We start from the raw sequence: 17,312 nt of genomic DNA on the forward strand, positions 1-17,312 counted from the left end.
GAAAGCTTGCTGAGAGTGGGGTTCGGATCTGTGAGGCTCCCATTGCCTGGTCAGCTCCGGGAAGGACCCACTGTGGAATCTGCAAGCTCAATGGCTTATGAGGATTTCTGAGAGGTGGTGCAGCAGTGTGCGGCTTTTGTTGTCCTAATGAGTCAATGCCAGCTACCCATGCTGTTCGTTATTATTATTTTCCTGTTTTTCCTGTTAAAAGAAGGTGTGGGAAGCCAGGAGAATTTCAGGCCTTTTAGATAAGCCCCAGGTCCCGGACAACAGGTCACCTGTCTCTGTGCTAATGAGAACACACCCCAGCTTCGCTCCTGCCTTCCTCCCAGCCCTCCAAGAGGTGCCCTTGGCTGCCCTCCTTCGTTTTCTTTCCTTGCTTGTAGCTAATTTGCCCGCCCACCCCCTGCCCCTGCCCCTCAAGGGACTGCCTTGGGATGAGCTGCCTAAGGTTCCACAGAAACAATGTTACATCCCGTTCCCTCTGGTGACAACGGGCACGCCAGTGTCTCACCATCCTGAAAGACAATCACTCGAAGATGCAATCGCCTTGTTGAAACAGCAGTCCCCAGAGACGGAGCTATGACAACCTCCACCAGCGGAGGAGAATGTGATAAATGTTTGCCCTCCTGCTCTAGCCAGATGAGGCTTAACCCCACACGGGGCCTGCAGAGCCCTGGGAGCAGGTGGCTGTTTGGAGGACATCCTGTCCTGGCTCTGCTTGCTCTGGATTTTGGAGAAGAAACTGCCTTGGTTTGGCCCAGTCCTCTGCAGAGCTCAGAATTGCTGTCGGAGCACCAGGGCTGGGACTGGAGGATAAAGTGCAGGGCACTAGGTAAAGAGCAAGGGGAAAATAATGAGGGGAAACCTCTTAATGTAAGTGTCTGAGAGTTGATCAGGACGTACCCATGTGGAGTGGCTTGCTGTCTGTCTGAACGTCAAGGTTATCTGGGTATCGTGTATTTTGAATGTCTATACCTGGCATCCCCAGCGGAGGCTTCTGACTTCATCCATCTATCCTTCCTGGTTAAGGCTTGTCCAGTGAGGTCCTCCCGCCCCTAGCACAGGAGAAGTGGGCCTACCAGGTGTGGGGTTGGCTAGGAGTCCGCACCTCCACATAAGCCTCCAGCAGGGTTGGAAGTGTGGGTACTTGTGTTGTGTCCCCATACACAGCTGCCTGGGTCCAAGGCTCCTCACTGCTAAGTGGTGAGGGGCATACCTGCTTGTCAAGAGTTGTGGAGGGCAGAGATGTTGAGGCCTGAGTCACATGAGGGCCCTGGTATATGGTAAAGCCAGGCATCCTATGAGTCTGTGGGAAGACAGGCTCTTGGGTCAGTTCTTAGGAGCCTCACCTTCTTGGCTGGGAGAAGGGTTTGGCTTGTTTGGTGGGCCTTGGTCTCTGGCCCCGTTTCCTGACTCTGGTTGGCACAGCTTCTTCCTTTCCTAGGTTCTCTTTCAACACATGTTCCCCTCTCCTGTGTTTCCGCCCTAGTCTAATGTTACCATAGAGACAGTAAGACCAAGAGCCAAAGAAAAATCTCCCACTCTAACAATCTAAGCCCAACTTCTTGGAGCCTGACCCAGGGTACAAACAATTAGAGCCTGACTCCTAATGACTCCTGGGCCTCGCCCCAAATGGCCAGGCTCGTGGAGGACAAGTGATGTCAAGCAGTTTACTACCTTAAGGGGAGGTAGCTCAGTAACATGCTTGCCCTGTGAACATGAGGGCCTGCGTTCGATGTCCAGAATCCATGCAAAAAAGCCGGGAGCCCTGGCACATGCTTACAAACCCAGAGCTGGGGAGGCACAGACAGAGGAACCCCTGGGGCACAGGCTAGAGGAACCACTAGCCTGCCAGTGTAGACTTCTAGACTACTGAGACCCTGTCTCAAAAAACCGTGTTGATGGGCCACACCCAGCATAACCTCTGACCTCCGCATACACAGACTTACATGTGTGTTCACACTTTGCCATCCACATTCATACTCGTCCTCCCAAAACCATTTACTACAAGCTAGAGAACCACCTTCCTCTTATACATTCAGATATGACCCCATGCAGATGGTCGGTGGCCACATAACATCTCATAATAGCTATACAATATCTCCACTCCCTCTCAGGAGTATGTCCATTAACCCGCTGTCTTTCTGCCCTCAATGTCTATTCTTTCATAAAACTTTCACATCAGCTCAGGTCTGGTAAAAATGTTGCCTCCTTGCCTAGAGTCCATATTTCTGGCACAACAGTCCCCTCTTCCCTCCTCCTTCTGCACCTGAGGTTTGAGCTCCGACATGCTATTCCCTGTTGCTACGGGGCTTGCTCTCTGCAGCCTCTCTGTACCCTGAGGTGTATGAGAATGGGGGTTGTAAAGTCTTGGGTAGCTGTGTTGTGTGTTAAAAGTTCTGGCTCCGTGTGTGGGTCCTGCAGAGCGTGTGGGGTCCCCAGAAAGCAAATGACGACACCTCTGCCAAGCCTCACCTGGCTTGGAGCCCTCATCCACAGAGCCATTGTAGACCTGGTTGATGAACTCCGGACGGTTGTCATTCATGTCGATGACGTAGATGTACAGGTCGATAGGATTCTCCACCTTGTTGCCGTTCATGTCCACCGCGTGGGCTCGGAGCTGCAGAGCAACAGACAGTCAGAGCTGGCAGCCATATTCAGGGGCGTGCTTGTCCCTGGGGAGGGTGGTTCCCTAGGGACTCATAGCACTGGGGTAGAACAATGGCTCCCCGCTCCCCAGGGAAAGACGCAACTGGCCAGGGCTCAGGTGGGACTGACACATCCAGAGCTTCTGTGAACCTTGTTTTTCCCCTCTGTGCAGAGGGCGTCATGAAAACAGAAGCAGGGCAACAACCTTTGCCTGTGCTTCCAAGGCCACCCAGAGCCCCTGGGCCTGACTGCCTTCACGTGCCTGGGCTGGACAGGTGCCCTGCACATAATGTTCTCACGGAGGCAGCAGCCAGGCCACTGTACCCACCGCGGTTTAAGTGCCTGCTCCTGAGAGGGGAGGGCCTGGGGGGAGAACTTTACTGGGTGCATACAGGAGCAGGGTGCATGAGGCTTCAGAGCTTGGGTGTCAAGGAGGGGCGGAGGGAGGGCCAAGCTGGCCAGGACCCTGGGGACTGCTGTGCTCTCGGGGTCCAGCTGCCTGCTCATCCTCTGGGGCCCTGCCACACATATGCCCGCAGTGAGCTTTCACACAGGGTGAAGGGCAAGCGCGAGGGGTCTTGTTGGCTCCCTCCAGACCACTCTTGACACTGAGCGGCTGTGGAGGGGCATGGAGGGGCCGTTCTCCCCTCTTCTAGGTAACTGATGTAGCTGTGGTGGGACCTTCGGCTTAGGCAACAGTGAGGGGCGAGACCTGTGGGTTTTCATGCCTGGTTGCTGCAGATGTCATTCCACCCTCTATTTAATACCAGGAGTAAAACCCTGTGCCTGTGTGGCACACGTGACAAGCAGGGGCTGGGGCCGGCAGAGTGGGCTGCACAGTGATCACAACAGGCTGGAGGTAACAGGCCTGAAAACTTTGAGACTGCTGACGCTTCCGGTGGGAAGATGATGGAGGATGCAGAGGAAGGCAGCCTGAGAAGCCCCAGCTACAGCTGGTTCCCTGCCTGGGACACCCTGCTAAGAGCTGCTACCTCCCAGAGGCATGAAAGCAATTTTAGAGATGCCCAGAAGCACAGGGCAGATAGAATATTCCAGTGGGAAATCAGAAGACTCAATAGAGCCCTCAAGTCAAGGCCTCAGGGAGGGAGAAAACAGAAAGAGGCAACTCTTCAGGCCAGGGGCTTTTTCTTACAGACCATGATAATTAAAAATGAATCTGTCTAATCTCGGAAGAAGTGAGTTTAATCAGTGAGTGGCTTCCTCCTGTGGCCCATGAAGAAGCAGAGGACTGATACAGGACTGACTCCAGAAGATCTGCTGCCCAGGGAAGGAGGCAGGGAGTGGGACAGGCTATGCCTACTCTGTCTTTCTCCCAACCTTTAATCCCACATCTGGTCGAGCTCTGCCTCTAGGCTTGGGCACAGATGTCTCTAAAGATTGTATTCTAGAAGTGATGTGTACAGGCAGGAGGACAAGGGATGTGGGGGGTGAGGAAGGGTGGGGAGGGGTGGGGGGTGGGGGAGAAAGGAACCAGCAGGGGAAAGGTGAGGCTGTGGCCTGCCAGAGTGGTCTTTGTTAGTGTGGAGTGTGAGAGTGGCACAAACAAGGGCACATAGCTCTTTGTCAAGTGTCACCCGAACTTCACAGTGTGAGGCAAAGCCTGTGGGGGACCTTGGGAGACACCGACCCTCCCTGCGTGGAAACCAGCAGCTAAGCTGATCTCTTACAACTACCTGCTTGAGCCTCTGCTCCTCACCCAAACCTCAGCCTCAAACGGCCTGCCATACCCCCAAAATGAAGTCCAGTACAGAGACCAGCTCCATCACCCTCTCCTCCAGTTGTTCAGCCTGTGGGCAAAACCATCTTCCTGCTCAAAAAGGACACGGAGACTTTCCAACTTGGTCCCTGCCGTTACCTCTCCACCCAAGCTAACAAGACAGTTTGCTCCCTCACTACCTCTTCCTGACCTCAGCCTCCACCATGTGAGAAGCAAAGAGAGAATGCTCAGATGGCATTTCCTGGGACACACAGGGAGTAGTGGTACCAGCACCACTAATGCCTAGGTCTGGAGACCCAACCTTGTCAGGGGTGTAGGGCCAGGAAGAATTCAGTTGTTCCTTAGCTTAGAAGTGTTCATGTTTCCCAAAACGTGGGCCATGCTCACTCCAGTCATTGCTGTTTTCCCACCACCTAACACAGGGTCCCACAGAGAATGCTCAAGAAATGAAGCTTGCATGGAAGGATTGGATATGTGGTTTAGGATGGACACATGGTTGGACAAACAGATGGTGGATTGGCAGATATGGAAATAGATGGGCAGATGAGAGATAGGTGGGCAGGAGCATGAATGGACAGGTAGACAGGTGGGTGGGCAGGTTGATGGATGGATAAGTAGATGGCTGGATGGGCAGATGGTAGACAGACAGACAGACAGGTGTTATGAGTAGGTGGTTAGATATTTACTCTGATGGGTAGATAGATAGGTGGGGGACAATGGGATGGGAAAGTGTAACTGTGTAACTGTGAGTGGATGACCAGATAGATGAGAAGAAGTGATTGCATAAGGGGAGTGTCTGGAAGGGTCATGCTTCTCCTTGAAAGTTTCTGGGAAGAATGAGTGGAGATCTAATCCCAGGTGTGAGCCTGATGGAGGTCACTCTTGTGTCTCAGCTCATCATGGAAGCCATGGGATGTGCAGAAGCTCCTGGTCTGTGCAATGTAAACTGCAGCTACATAGGGCTCAGGTAACTGTTGCAGGGCAGGAGATTTTTGTTGCTTGGAATGGACAAACCACATTCCTGCTTCCCCTGAGGCTGCTTGGGCTTGGTTGGGAAGGTCACCAATGCGAGTAACGGACCCAACCTGCTGTAATGTCCTCTTTATATAAATGTGTAGTGAGCAGCTTCAAGGCCAAGGCTCTTTCCTTGCCTGAGGATATAGTGTGGACAACCTGACAAGGCCTTGTGCACATGGAGCCTCCTACTGGAGAGCAGAGATGGGGGAGCAATCCTGAATAAATGGCCATCAGACCGAAGGTACCAGGGTCAGCCTGCAATCAGCACAGAGCTGAAGCTAAAAAGTCACAGCAATTAATATGACTGTATGGGGCAGAAGCTGAGAACTCTACCTTTGTTCTCAGATGATTGCCAGAGCACTGGGCATTCAACATCTTGGCATTTAGCCACAGGCACACACAATATCCCGAATACACCCACCTCTGCTCCATCCACCTGATAGGGTGGCCATCATTATGACAGTGTCATGGCTGAGATCTCTTCATGCTGGGGACAGACCTGAGTCCAGGGTGGCCTCGATGACTTCTCTGGGGCTCACAGAAGTAAAGTGCTGGGGAAGAGCCCAGGGGACCAGCCACAGTGTCACTTGGCCATCACATCACGGAGAGGGGAGAAGAACCTGGCTGACTCCCTCATGTGTGAGGCTGGTGGGGGGAAGGGATAAGCTGAGATAGACCCCACAGCTTCTCTTTCCTTACCCTTCCTCCTTTCTGAGTGGCTCTTGTCTTAGAGCCTCCCAGAGAGACAGCGTGTAAATGAAAGATAGAAGATGAATCCTGGGAAGGGATTGGCAGTGCTGACTTGAGCTCATACTGGTTGGAAGCATGGGGGTAGGGATTTGACCAGCCTGCTGGTAGATGGCAGGGTCCTCCTCCTGTGCCTCAGGACCCTGCAGCCAGGAAGAGGTGTGTCTCGCTGCTGACACCCTGCTGGTGTGGAAGGAAGGGTGTGGAAGGGTTGGGCAGTCTTCAGACCACCTGTTAGCCCTGTGTCCCATATATGGATACTTACATGGTAAGAGGCTCTCTCCTCCCGGTCCATGGGCCGAGTGACATACATCCGGCCAGTCATGGAGTCAATGCTGAAGACCTCCATGGGGGGCTGGTCGGCACCCACACCTGTGATGCTGTACCGGATGGGGATGTCATTGTCCTTGTCAGATCTGATCTGAAAGACACAAGAATGGAGATGTGAGCCTACAGCAGGGGAATGGCACATTCATCCTGACGCCTGGAGGGCCTCACACTTGGCTATGTTCTCAGAGCATGGTGCATCACTGACGGAACAGCTCATCAACACCTCTGTCATATGGGTTCATGCTCGTCTCTTCCCCATCCTGCCCTACAGACTTTACTTCCCATCTGTGGTCAAACATATTCTGAGGGGAAGAGCCAGTCCAGTCTGAACAGGTTTTAGGGACGTGTACACTGAAGCAACCTGTGTCCTAGAGTGATCTTTTAGAGAAAAGTTTCCCCATGTATATGTATGACTAGGCGTGCATATGATTAAAATATCCCACGCCTGCCCAAAGGCCCTTTTCTAGATGTCAATCAAAAGTTTATCAGAGCAGAAACCCACCCATACCCCACCCCTACAACCAGCTTCTCTTCCTCAAGGACCCTAAAAGAGCCTCCAGGAATGCACTGTACGGCTCGTGAGCAGTTTGGCTCACACCCGCTGCTTCCTGCGTATGTCCGCCTTGCACTTTCTCTTCTGAATAAAACTTCTGCAGCTTTGAGATTTATGTGTGCTTCTTCAGTCCTTTGAAGATGTCAAGAACCGGAGATGTCATAGGCCCAGGCAGCAAACACTGGTAACAGGAGAGCAGTCAGTGGACAGAGAGTTCCTGAATGCTACCAACCTCATGTGCAATGGCTCATCAGGTGACAGGGAGGTATAAGGGACAGTATTTCAAGATTGTTTTCTGTTTTTATTTTTTTGAGGCAAAGGTTCCTGTAGCTCAGGTTAGCCTCAAACCTGTTACATCACTGAGGGTGACTTTGAGTTTCTGATCCTCCCCCTCCAGTTCCCAGCTCCTGGAATGACAGGCACGCACCGTTAGGCCCAGTTTATTCAGTGCTGGGAGCTGAAGCCAGGACTTCGTGCATGGTAGGCAAACACTCCACCCTTGAGCCACATCCCTGACCCTTGATAGTTCAGGTTTTAATATTTCAAGCTGTGAGGTAGTACGCCAGGCCACAAAGAGACACCAGCAAGGGTCACAATGGCAGGGTGAAGTCCCTATCCACACACAAAAAAGCAGGGATATTGCTAGGTGGGGTACTTTACATGAAACAAGACGGGACCCCCAATGGAGGCATGAGAGAAGGCTGAGAACAGGTTTTTCTTTCCAGTTTTATATGTATACCACACTGTAAGCTAGCTCCAGAAACCCCTAATTTCTAGAAAACTCAGTTTGATGGGGAACATCTTTCTTTTTCTTCCTTCATTTTTAAGGATAACTTGATTTTAAAAATGTAACTAAAATATAATTACATCATAATCCCCTTTCTTCCCCCTTCAAATTTATAGGCTCCCATACTTTACTTTTTGTTGTTGTTGTTTGTTTTTGTTTTTTGAGAAAGGACTTCTCTGTGTAGCCTTGGCTGTCCTGGGCTCGCTTTGTAGACCAGGCTGGTCTCTAACTCACAGAGATCTGTCTGCCTCTGCCTCACTGCATGCTGGGATTACAGATGTGTGCCACTGCACCTGGCTTTGTTCTTTACTCACTATTGTTACGTATTGTGGTAGTTTGAATAAGAGTAATTCTCATAGGCTCATACATTTGAATGCTTAGTCACCAGGGAGTAGACTGATAGGATTAGAAAAATTAGGAGGTATGGCCTTGCTGGAGGAAGTGAGGCACTGGGGTTGAAATTTCAAAATCCCATGCCAGGTCCAGTTTCTCTCTCTCTGCCTATGGATCAGGATGTGGCTCTCATCTCAGCAATGGCTCCAGTTCTCACCTGCCTGCATGTCGCCATCCTCCCCACCATGATGATAATGGATTAAACCTCTGAAACTATAAGCAAGTCCCCAATTAATGCTTTCTTTCATAAGACTTGCCTTGTTCATGGTGTCTTTTCACAGCAGTAGAACAGTGACTAAGACATAAACTGGTATCAGGAGTATTGCTGTGATAGGCCAGACCCTGCTGCTTGTTGGTGGAATGTGGACTTTGGGACTTTGGATTAGGAAAACAGTTGAACGTGAAGTGGGGCTTAATGGGCGGTATTAGCAGGAACATGGAAGATGGTGCTACGAGTAGTGTGGGGCCAGCTCAGGAAGTTTCAGAGGGGAAGAATGTTAATAAGTGGCCTACAGACTGTTCTTGTGATATTTTGGCAAGGAAAGTGGCTGATTTCTGCCCTTGTCCTAAAAATTTGCAAGAGGTTAAATTGAAAAATTTTGGATTAATGGCCCCGGCAGAGGAGCTTTCACGACATCCTAGCATTGACTGTGTCACATGGTTATTACTTGTCTCTCTTATGTACAATGAAAAGAAGCAAGCAGAGTAAAGAAAAATGCAAAATGTACAGTTTGAAGAGAAAAAGCACCAGGAAATGTAAGACAGAAAGAAGACAGACGTTCTAGCGCTCAAGGAGATAAAAAAGTTTAAAGAAAAGCCTGATGGTATAAAGGGAGTGGTGACCTCAGGGCAAGACCCCACCAGCTAAGCTTCCAACTTGTGAAAAGGAATTAAAGAAAAGCTCAAGCAGTGAACAGGAGCATCAACAACAGAAAGCTGATATGAATGTAGTTGAACTAGGGGACATGTTCCAGCATCAGCAAGCAGCAGAACTTGGTAGCTTTGGCTATGCAGCTCTGGCTTTAGGGTCAAGGACACAAGAAAGATGGTGTGTCTTCTCCAGCCAGGGCTAAGCTACTGAGGCCAGGCATGTGGCAGGGGGTCCCTGCATGGAGGCTCAGAGAGGCCATTGTGTGAAGCTGTGAAGGTGAAGTCTAGATTGTTGGAGTTCCCAAGATGTCGGAGATGCCAGAGTGGTGAACACCTGTCGTGGAGAGCTGCAGAGTGGGTGTGGAAACAGCTTAAGAGAGACATGTGTGCTACAGTCAACAAATCTGGAAGGGTTGGAGATCTGAGGAGCAGCACTTTGACATCAGACATGGAGATGCAGAATTTGGAGTTTGTCCTGCTGTTTTTTTTTTTTGCTCTTGCTTTGGTCCAGGATTTCCTCACTATGTTCTCTTCTTTCCCTTTTGGACTGGTAATGTATATCCTGTGCGATTGTATGTTGGAATTGTGTGATCTGCTTCTTTATTTTGATTTTACAGGGGTTACAGTTAAGAGATTACCTTGAGCCTCAGAGACCTTAAATTTTTTTTCTTCTTCTTTCAAGACAGGTTTCTCTGTGTTACACAGAGCCCTGGCTGTCCTGGGCTTGCTTTGAAGACCAGGCTGGCCTTGAACTCATAGAGATCCACCTGCTTCTGCCTCCTGAGTGCTGGGATTAAAGGCATGCGCCACCACACGCAGCCATGTGCTGGCCTTTTATACTGCCCTCATGGTGCTACCCACTCTTTGGTTAGCTCTGTGATCCCTGGCTAACCCACATCCTCAGTGCCCATTCTTTTCTGCCTATGTCTGTGAGCAGCTGCAGGGTATCAATGCCAGCTTTGCAGCCTGGGTCAAGGCTGCCAGGCTGCACACACTGAATGCCTCCATTGCTGGCCTGCAGGTATTTTGTGCCCTTTGGCCTTCCCTGCCTCCTCCAGCTGGCCATGTGGTACTTACTTCCTGCCCCTACAGAGTAAGCTCCGGAGCCCACTGGGACCCTGCTGCTGTGCACCACCATGCCCAGCTCTCTCCAGGAACTGTTTGATAGGATTAGAAGGATTAGGAGGTGTGTTCTTGTTGGAGGAAGTGTGCCACTGGGGGTGGGTTTTGAGGTTTCAAAAGCCCATGCTAGCCCCCGTCTCTCTCTCTCTCTTTGACTACAGATGAGGATGTAGCTCTCAGCTACTTCTCACACCATGCCTGCCTGCATGTTGCCATGCTCCCTGCCATGATGATAGTGGACTAAGCCTCTGAAACTGTAGGTAAGCTCCCAATTAAATGCTTGCCTTGGTCATGCTATCTTTTCACAGTAATAGAACAGTGACTTAGACACACACACACACACAAATACATACAACCTACTGAATCTGTTTAGTGTTGCTTGTGTGTATTTTTTGGGTGTGTGTGTGACCATTTGGGACTGGATAACCATTTTGGGTACTCAGCTTTGGTGAAGACTAATTCTCCCTCTCTCAGCAGTTTTTAATTGATTGCAGCTCTTATCTAGTGAGAGTCCGCATGTGATTTCCATGCTGGCATGTCAAACAGAGAACACTTCCTCCCTCCCTCCCTCCCTCTCTCTCTCCCTCCCTCCTTCCCTTCTTCCCTCCCTCCCTTCCCTCCTCCCTTCCTTTTGACAGAGTCTTACTTTGTAGCGTAGGCTGGCCTGGAATTCAGTGTGTAGACTGGGATAGTCCCTAGCTCAAAGAGACCTTTCTGTCTCTGTCTCCTGAGTGCTGGGACTAAAGGTGTACACCACCATGCCCAGCTGAGAAAACCTTTTTTAATCAGCATTTATCATGGTTGAACCAGAGGCGGTTCACTAGAGTAAGGCCACCAACACTCTAGTCACCTAGGACAGCAGAATGGCTCTCTGACACTGTAACAGGAGGTAGAAGGTGAAGTTTTCATCACATAGGCACCATGAAGGTCAGGGCAAACCTACAGCTGCTTATGCTGGCTCTGGAAGCATGCAAAACAGCTGTGCATGTGTATGTGTGGTATGCAGTCTGTGGGGTTCAGTTCTAGGTCCACAGTGCCCCTATTTATGCTTCTGTGACAAGGCAAAGGACAGGGCTTCTGAGAACAGGATCAGAATAGGTCAGTGTTAGGTGGTAAACATCATGGCTTTTCCCTCTTAGCCACAGTCATCTCTTCATTCACGTCCTGTTGATGGCTGTTTAAGCTTGTGCCCTCCTGGTCCGGGTATAGAAGAAAAAGTCTACCATGAAGGCTGAGTTTTGCCCATATGCTGCCCTGGTGATGTGGACAGTCTCTGGGAGGCTGCCTCCTCTCCATTATTTGCAGAGGCTTCATGGGATTTAACTAGGGACATGGAGAGTCTAGAGGAGAGACAGCAGAGCCTGCCCTATTCCTGTGTCTGAGCTCTTGGTGCCTGAGACGTAAAGGGCAGTTCTTACAGAGGTGAGGTGGAAGGGCACGGCACTGGGATAGGGCCCTGTCCTGGGGTGCCAAGTACCTGTGGGTGGTATGTTGGAAGCTTTGGCTTGGGCTTGGACTAGAGCACTAGAGTCTCAGGTTTCGAGTGATGCTAGCTGAGTGGCACTGGATGAAAGGGGCACGAAGAGCCAGGGACAGCCCTCTGGTGAGAGTTTCTAGTAGCCCCGGGACAGAAGCCCGATTCGATTCACTGCTGTATGAGTGTGGCTACCGCCACTTCCTTCTGGCTACAGAGACATTTAATTATAGCCATGCTAAAAGGACCCCACCATAGAAAGATTTTATTTTTTATAAAGGAAACTCATTTTTTTTTTTTTAAATCATCGGGGCCACTCAAACGCTCCTTCAGAAATACAGCAGCAGTGGGCTGCTGAGCACCGTGTCCAGGTAGCTCGTTGCACAGACCTTGGAATGCTCTGATTCTCTCATAGTTTACCGTGTGGAGAAGAAATACTGTGTGAAGGAAGCCAGCAGGTCAGGGGAGAACACTTTCCTGTGATTTGTGTCTGGGAAATGAGGAAAACATTGCCGACGTGGATGCTGGATGGGGAGTAGGAAGCGCAGACAGCCCTCCCTCCAGCTCCCTGCTGAGGATGCCGGGGAGAATTGCTCAGGCTCCTTTGCATTTGTTATTAGAGGACAGAACAGATGGTAAAAGGTTAGTTTAAAGTGATGTCTGCATTAAAGTAACGTACGGCATGGAGGCTGTGTTCACCTGGGGATGGTGGCAGAGCCGCTCTGTCCTCTGGAAAGAATGGAAGGAGGGAGGTCCCAAAACCACCCATGTAGCGTATTGGCCTTATTCAAAGGAACTTGAATCTGGGGAAAGTCGTCACCATGTGGCTTCCAGTTGCAGACACCTGGGGTTTATTTTCAGTGTACTCCAATGAGGAAGCAATGGGGCAGAATCACATCTGGATTCCAGATGTGTCTGTAAGGCACAGGGGTGAGGGGCGGGGGTAGGGAAATGGGGACGGGGAGAGGTGGGAGGGAGGGAGAGGAAGAGAGGTCCACTCAGTTTAGGGCCAAAAATACGTGGCGTGCCAGGCCCTATGGAGGCAGCAGGAGGACGCGGTCACCTGTCAGGGGACAGGAGTTGTCCCACAAAGTGGCACTTCATAATTACACATCTGGACAAAGGCTCTCAGTGTGAAGACGGTCTGTGAGGATGTGGGGAGCGTGGGGCAAGGGTAGCTCAGAGAACATCACGACCAAATTGGGCTCATTTGCTCTTATCCACACCAGTTATGAACACAGACACGCTACACATAGACGCATAAACATAACATACACATGGTATACACACAACACCATACATACCCAAGCATGCATACCCAGACACAAGGAGTCCAAACACATCCACACAACATATTAAGTACACGCAAGCCTCCAAGTCTGCACCACGGCCTCCCTGGGCACCCACCTCTGAAGGTCTTGGACATTCTGTGGCTAATGGTTCTGTCACTCATAGGCCTCCCTGGTCTCTGCCCTGGCATTTCAGAGGATGCTCAGATAATCCGTAGGATCAAGCTTGTCCAGCAGGACACGGATCTCTGGTGAAGCGCTTCTGTGCTTTCTCCTTGTACCACATTAAACCCAGAGATTTCCCCGCGAGAACAAGTTGCAATTTCTCATTTTTGTTCCCCGCTGGGAGTCTGCATGCCCTGCAGTAGCTCCCGCTTCTTCTTCAAGTGAAGGGCTCTGAGTCATGACAGCCGTGCCTCTCCCCCTATTCCCTTCAGCCCACGTGCCAGGATGGAAACGGGCGGATTTTCTCTTGGCTGTGACTGCAGCCAGCAAGACTGTAGCTGGCTAAGAAGGGCAATTTTCTTTAAAGGCTGATTCTCGCTGAAGCCCAGAGGTAAGAATATGGTTGCATCTAAATGCATTTGCAGCTTCCTGTGGCCACAGCCATGTGCACACAAACCTCTAATGCTCTTGGTGCCTGAACTTCATCCCACGGCTGACAGAGAATCCGGATTTCTTGGGCTTCTGCACGCACTCACTTCTGCTTTGTCCAGATGCCTCACCTCCATTTATCCTTCCTTGCCCTGTTGCTGAGCATCAGTGATGCTCACACACTTTGCTGGGCCCTGAGAATCCAATAGGGTAACCTGTCCCCAACAGTGGCATGTGTGGTCCTAGAAGGTGCGTGCAGCAGGTGCCTCATGAGCAAATGAAACCAGGAGTTGCAGGCCAGGGGCAGGGTAGGAAGAGAGACAGCCAGGTCCCTCACCATTCTGTTGGGAAGCCATGGCTGCCAAGGCCCTAGGAAAGGCTTTTTGCAGGACAGCTGGCCAGCCTGTGGTCCAGAGGGTGAGGAATGGGCAGGCTGTGGAGAGGAGGGGGGAGAAGGTCTATACAGCCTGAGGCATGCCGAAGTCAGAGGGGTGCTGGGTGCCTGTGAATCATGATTGCATGAGAACGGACAGTGAATGCAGGAGTGGGAAGGCAGAAGTGGGAAGAGAGGCGAGGGAGGGTGGAGACACGGCACATCGGTCCCAGCTTCTGGGGTCTGGCATGGAGTCTGCTTGCAGCCTGTGGCAAACGATGAAGGTGCACACACTGTGGGTGGTCCTTTCTCTCCTACCGCCCTGGTGTCCAAGGGCAGGTCCAGCAGCTACTCTCCAGTTTACTTGTTTCTGGGATCATACCTCTTTGTAGAATCATGCCTTCCCACATTAGGATGCGGGTTTGGTCATGTCCTCTGACAGCAGCTCAGTGGCTCACCCTGAGTAGAAGTTGTCCAGGAATCTCTGTCTCCTCAGGAGTCCACAAAAGACCATTAGAGCATCCCAGAAAATGCTAAGCTTTCTGGCCGCCATCTAGCCCATGCTGCAGATATAGCCACTGAGGCCAAAGATTTCATGTGTATCAGAAACTTAGGGCAGAGTTCCCAGGTCCTGTTTAGTGGTCACATTGCCGTGTGTGTGTGTGTGTGTGTGTGTGTGTGTGTGTGTGTGTGGTGTTAGGGATAGAACCCAGGGCCTTGGGTGTGGCAGGCAACTGCTCTACCACTGAGCTCCACCCCTTGCATGGTCACAGCCAGCCTCTTATAACCAGAACCAGCTCTCTGCTGGGACCCTATGTGTAGTGTTCAGGTGGGAAGACGGAGGCAGCTCTGCAGCTCCCGGGTTACTCTGCTCTCCATCAGAGACTCAGCGCTAGCCATCACTCATTCCAGCCAGCCCTGCAGATATGCATCCCAGACATTCAGGTGACTGTCTGTCAAAGCCCCTTGTTTAAAAATCAGCATGACTTTGTCTCTGTTCCTAGAGCTTCATTTCAGTTGTTTTGGGAAGTGGTCGTGAAATGTGAGACCTCCTAGAGCATACTGCAACATTATAGAGCCCCTTGCTGGTTGTTGAGTGCTTAGCCCCAAGTAGACATCTGTATGACCCGCTTCAGGGAACACTGTGGAAGAGGGGGTGGGAAGGATGTAAGGGCTGGAGGGTGGGGAAGAGCTCTGTGCAACGCTGTTAGCAGCAGTGGTTACATGTACAAGATGGAGCTTCAACATTTCATCATGGGTGCAGAGGAGCTCATGAGGCCTCACCCCTCCCTGAGGAGGCAGCCATTAGCACTTAGTGGTTGCTGGGGGAGAGAGGGTCATTTTCTTCTGAGAAAACTCTTTAAATTGCCCATGCCCCAGTAACTAACCCCATCCACACTCATTGCAAGCAACCCCACTGAGTCACAAAAAGGATCACAGAAAACCCAGCCATTCAACCAGCTGACCAGCCCACTAAACAGAAAGATGTGCAAAGAGGATGGAGACTTTTGGAGAAGATGGCTGGTGGGAGGGGAATTGGAGGGTAATGGGAAAAAACGGGAAGGCTGAAAATGACCAACAAACATTATCGATATATGACCTCGCCAAAGAAGAAAGCTTGCAAGCAGCTGGACTCGGCTGACTGTTAGAGATGCTCTCATCAAATGAATGGCACAAACTTGGGCCCACCCTGCCCGCACTCTTCCTTGACTCTTGAACACTACTGAAGAGATTTGCAGTGTTTCCCATGCACAGCGGAACCGAACCTTCACTTATTTTCACGTAGGCTCTGGTAGCAGAATTCCCAGCTTGTGACAGGAAAGGGAGGGAACGGGGTTCATGGCGAAATGCCACGGCTATCATTCGTGCTGTTCACAATTACTCCGAGTTTCGTAAGTCTCGGGAAAGCCCCTCAAAGTCATAAGAATACTAATGAAAGCCATGAATATGCTCTTACAAAATTTGCCTGGTGGGAAAGAGGGAATTGGTTGCTCTCAGAGATGCCCTTCAGGTTATACAAATTAATAAGGCCAGGCTCTCTTAATTTCTAGTGGGGGAATTGGGCGGGCTTTACTGCTAATGGCTGTGTGGTCCTGCATGTGCTCGGCCTGCTGCTCGCACAAAGGCCCGACTAACTTTTGGGGCATTGTCCTTCTCCCACTGGGAGACAGTCAATGTGCCCAGCCCTCCCTAGCCAGTGGGGGGCCACAGGATGGCCTCTGGAATCATTCCTCGGACACCACCCTTTTTTGTCATTTTGAGACAAGGTCCTTCATTGGCCAGGAGCTGACCAGGTTGGCTAGGCTGGCCTGGCCAGTAAAGATCCCGGGATCCACTGTCTCCGCTCACCAGTACTGGGATTTCAAGAGCACTCCACCACACCTGGCTGTTTGTGTGGGTTCTGGGGATCAGACTTACGTATTTGTGCTTGCAAGGCTTTTCCTTTGGTCTTAGGGCACACACTCAGGTGATCATGTCTTGAGTCACTCAAAGTCCTGAATTTGCTGCCAGTCACACACATCTCCCTTTCTCCCTTTGCTTTTAGCTTCTTTCAGGAGCCTTTCTTTTCTTTTTTTTTTTTTGCAGTTTAAAAACAACTTGGGGGAAAAAGCCATTAATACCAAATTCAGCAAGCACATTTAGCATCGATAGTTTCTACCCTGGCTTCCCAATGCTGGGTGTGTCCTCCTACAGGTAGCATCCATCTGTCTGTTTATTTGAAGACACACAGGTAGAGTCTGGCCCACTTCTTAGATAATCGGTAGTAGCTATGCATTCTTCTATCATGCTGCCTAGCTTGGCTTTGTAAGTCAGTGTTGGGACTTGAACTTAGGTCTTATAATTGCCTGCAAAGCACTTTACCAACAAAGCCATCTTCCCAGCTCCTTTGCTGACAAAGTCTTGCTGTGTAGCCCAGACTGACCTCACATGATCCCCTGACTCTACTTTCTGAGTGCTGGGATTACAGGTGTGCACCACTATGCCTGCCTTGCTCCTTCACTTCCATTTTTGATAGTTCTGATTGAGGTTTTGTTTTTATAACTCTCGGTGCTCTGGACAAGAAAGTAAGAACAAAGGTGGGAGGTGACTGCGTCACCCAACTGAGCAAGGACAGCAGCCTGGTCAGAATAGACACCATCTCAGGGAGTGACTAGCTTCTGGACCTCCTGCAGCAAGCAGATGTCTGGTTTTGATGTTCCTGGGCCTGAGTGCATTTGTTGGTATGGAGTCATGGTTCATGCAACAATTACTCCAAGAATGGCATTTTTGGAAGTCTGCTAAGATGCTTCCTTCTGGAACCCTTGTCAACTTATGTCACATTTCCACCTGTGGACACTTGCCCTGGGCACCCTGGGCACTCTCTGTCCTGTGC

The 17,312-nt window shown here is 50.7% G+C and overlaps 1 protein-coding gene across 2 annotated transcripts in view; it reads right to left on the bottom strand.

The window, feature by feature from the left end:
* Cdh4 (cadherin 4) overlaps positions 1 to 17,312 on the bottom strand; it is a 451,285-nt gene that overhangs the window by 52,866 nt on the left and 381,107 nt on the right. For both annotated transcript variants that reach the window (XM_060382742.1, XM_060382741.1), the window contains exons 5-6: positions 6,420 to 6,575; positions 2,479 to 2,623 (exon numbers count right to left, since the gene is read on the bottom strand). In XM_060382742.1, the coding sequence (XP_060238725.1) occupies positions 2,479 to 2,623; positions 6,420 to 6,575 (301 nt within the window). The remainder of the gene's footprint in view (positions 1 to 2,478; positions 2,624 to 6,419; positions 6,576 to 17,312) is intronic.

Source organism: Meriones unguiculatus, chromosome 4 (genome assembly GCF_030254825.1).
Source record: "Meriones unguiculatus strain TT.TT164.6M chromosome 4, Bangor_MerUng_6.1, whole genome shotgun sequence".
NCBI classification, from domain to species: domain Eukaryota; kingdom Metazoa; phylum Chordata; class Mammalia; order Rodentia; family Muridae; genus Meriones; species Meriones unguiculatus.